General features: G+C 55.6%; 1 protein-coding gene across 1 annotated transcript in view; it reads right to left on the bottom strand.

Annotated features, from left to right (window-relative positions):
- Positions 1 to 1,066, bottom strand: part of VOLCADRAFT_99806 (uncharacterized protein) — a gene marked incomplete at both ends in the record, with an annotated part of 3,045 nt that overhangs the window by 826 nt on the left and 1,153 nt on the right. The window contains 2 exons of the mRNA XM_002958483.1: positions 244 to 468; positions 600 to 743. Of these exons, the coding sequence (XP_002958529.1) occupies positions 244 to 468; positions 600 to 743 (369 nt within the window). The remainder of the gene's footprint in view (positions 1 to 243; positions 469 to 599; positions 744 to 1,066) is intronic.

Genomic DNA, 1,066 nt, shown 5'->3' with positions numbered 1-1,066 from the left:
GGGGTTGTAGGGGGGGAGGAGAGGGTTATGAGGAGGCGGGAGTGTTGTTTTAGGTTTTGCTTTGGACTTTCCCTCCGTAAGTCCCTGGTGGCTTGTTCACCTCCCACACAGCCAAGGGACTAAGAGGTGTGCTTTGGCAGGGACTCATGGCGGATGGAGGACTATCTGCACTTCATGCTGGTGTTCTCATCCCACATCTTCATGGGCATTTTGCCCAAGCTGGAAGAGAGGATGTGGGCCCACCTGGACGCCGCTGTAATGCATTACTTCACTCCGTGTCAGTATCGCAGCCACAAGGCGTTTGTGGAGGCAGCAGCAAAGGCTCGGCAGCACCTGCTTGAATTTGCCACTGTGGCTGAGGAGGATGAATTTCCGCTGGGAACTTTCGGTCTGTGTCCTTGGAAAGTTGTCCATCAGCGCTGCTGGTACATCCTTGACTTGGGTGGGAAGAGTAGAATATTGCAGTGGCTGTGGTTACGACCGAGTGGCCTCATTACGACCGACTCGGCTGTCAACCCCGGACCCCACAGAGCGAGGAGTCGCTTGGAACCCCAAGTCCTTCCTCCTGCCATGCACATCATCCGATGGCCACGGCTCACCAGCTTCCTCCATACACTGCCATGGCGACCAACACGGCTGGCACCATCGGTGGCGTCGGCGGTGTTCCGCATCCTCACGTGTACGACCTGGATAGCCGCGACATCGCCGGAATCTCCCTCATGGTGGCACAGGTAAAAATAGCCCTGGGGGCAAGACCGCGTTGGCTTCTGTGCCGTAAGGGCGATTTGTTGCCCCACGGCGAAAGTACCGTGTATGCAATTGTCCTCATATTGCAAGTGAGGCGCACGCTGGAATCTAAGTCAGGTGCTCAATTGTCTTGTTCAAGTATTTAGTTCTTGAATATCGCCTCTCTCTCTCCCTCTCTCTCCCTCTCTCTCTCCCTCTCTCTCCCCCTCTCTCCCTCTCTCTCTCCCTCTCTCTCTCCCTCTCTCTCCCTCTCTCTCTCTCTCTCTCTCTCTCTCTCTCTCTCTCTCTCTCTCTCTCTCTCTCTCTCTCTCTCTCTCTC

Source organism: Volvox carteri (genome assembly GCF_000143455.1).
Source record: "Volvox carteri f. nagariensis unplaced genomic scaffold VOLCAscaffold_96, whole genome shotgun sequence".
Taxonomy (NCBI): domain Eukaryota; kingdom Viridiplantae; phylum Chlorophyta; class Chlorophyceae; order Chlamydomonadales; family Volvocaceae; genus Volvox; species Volvox carteri.
The sequence above is the reverse complement of the archived record's forward strand: the minus strand, read 5'-3'. Positions and strand labels throughout refer to the sequence as shown.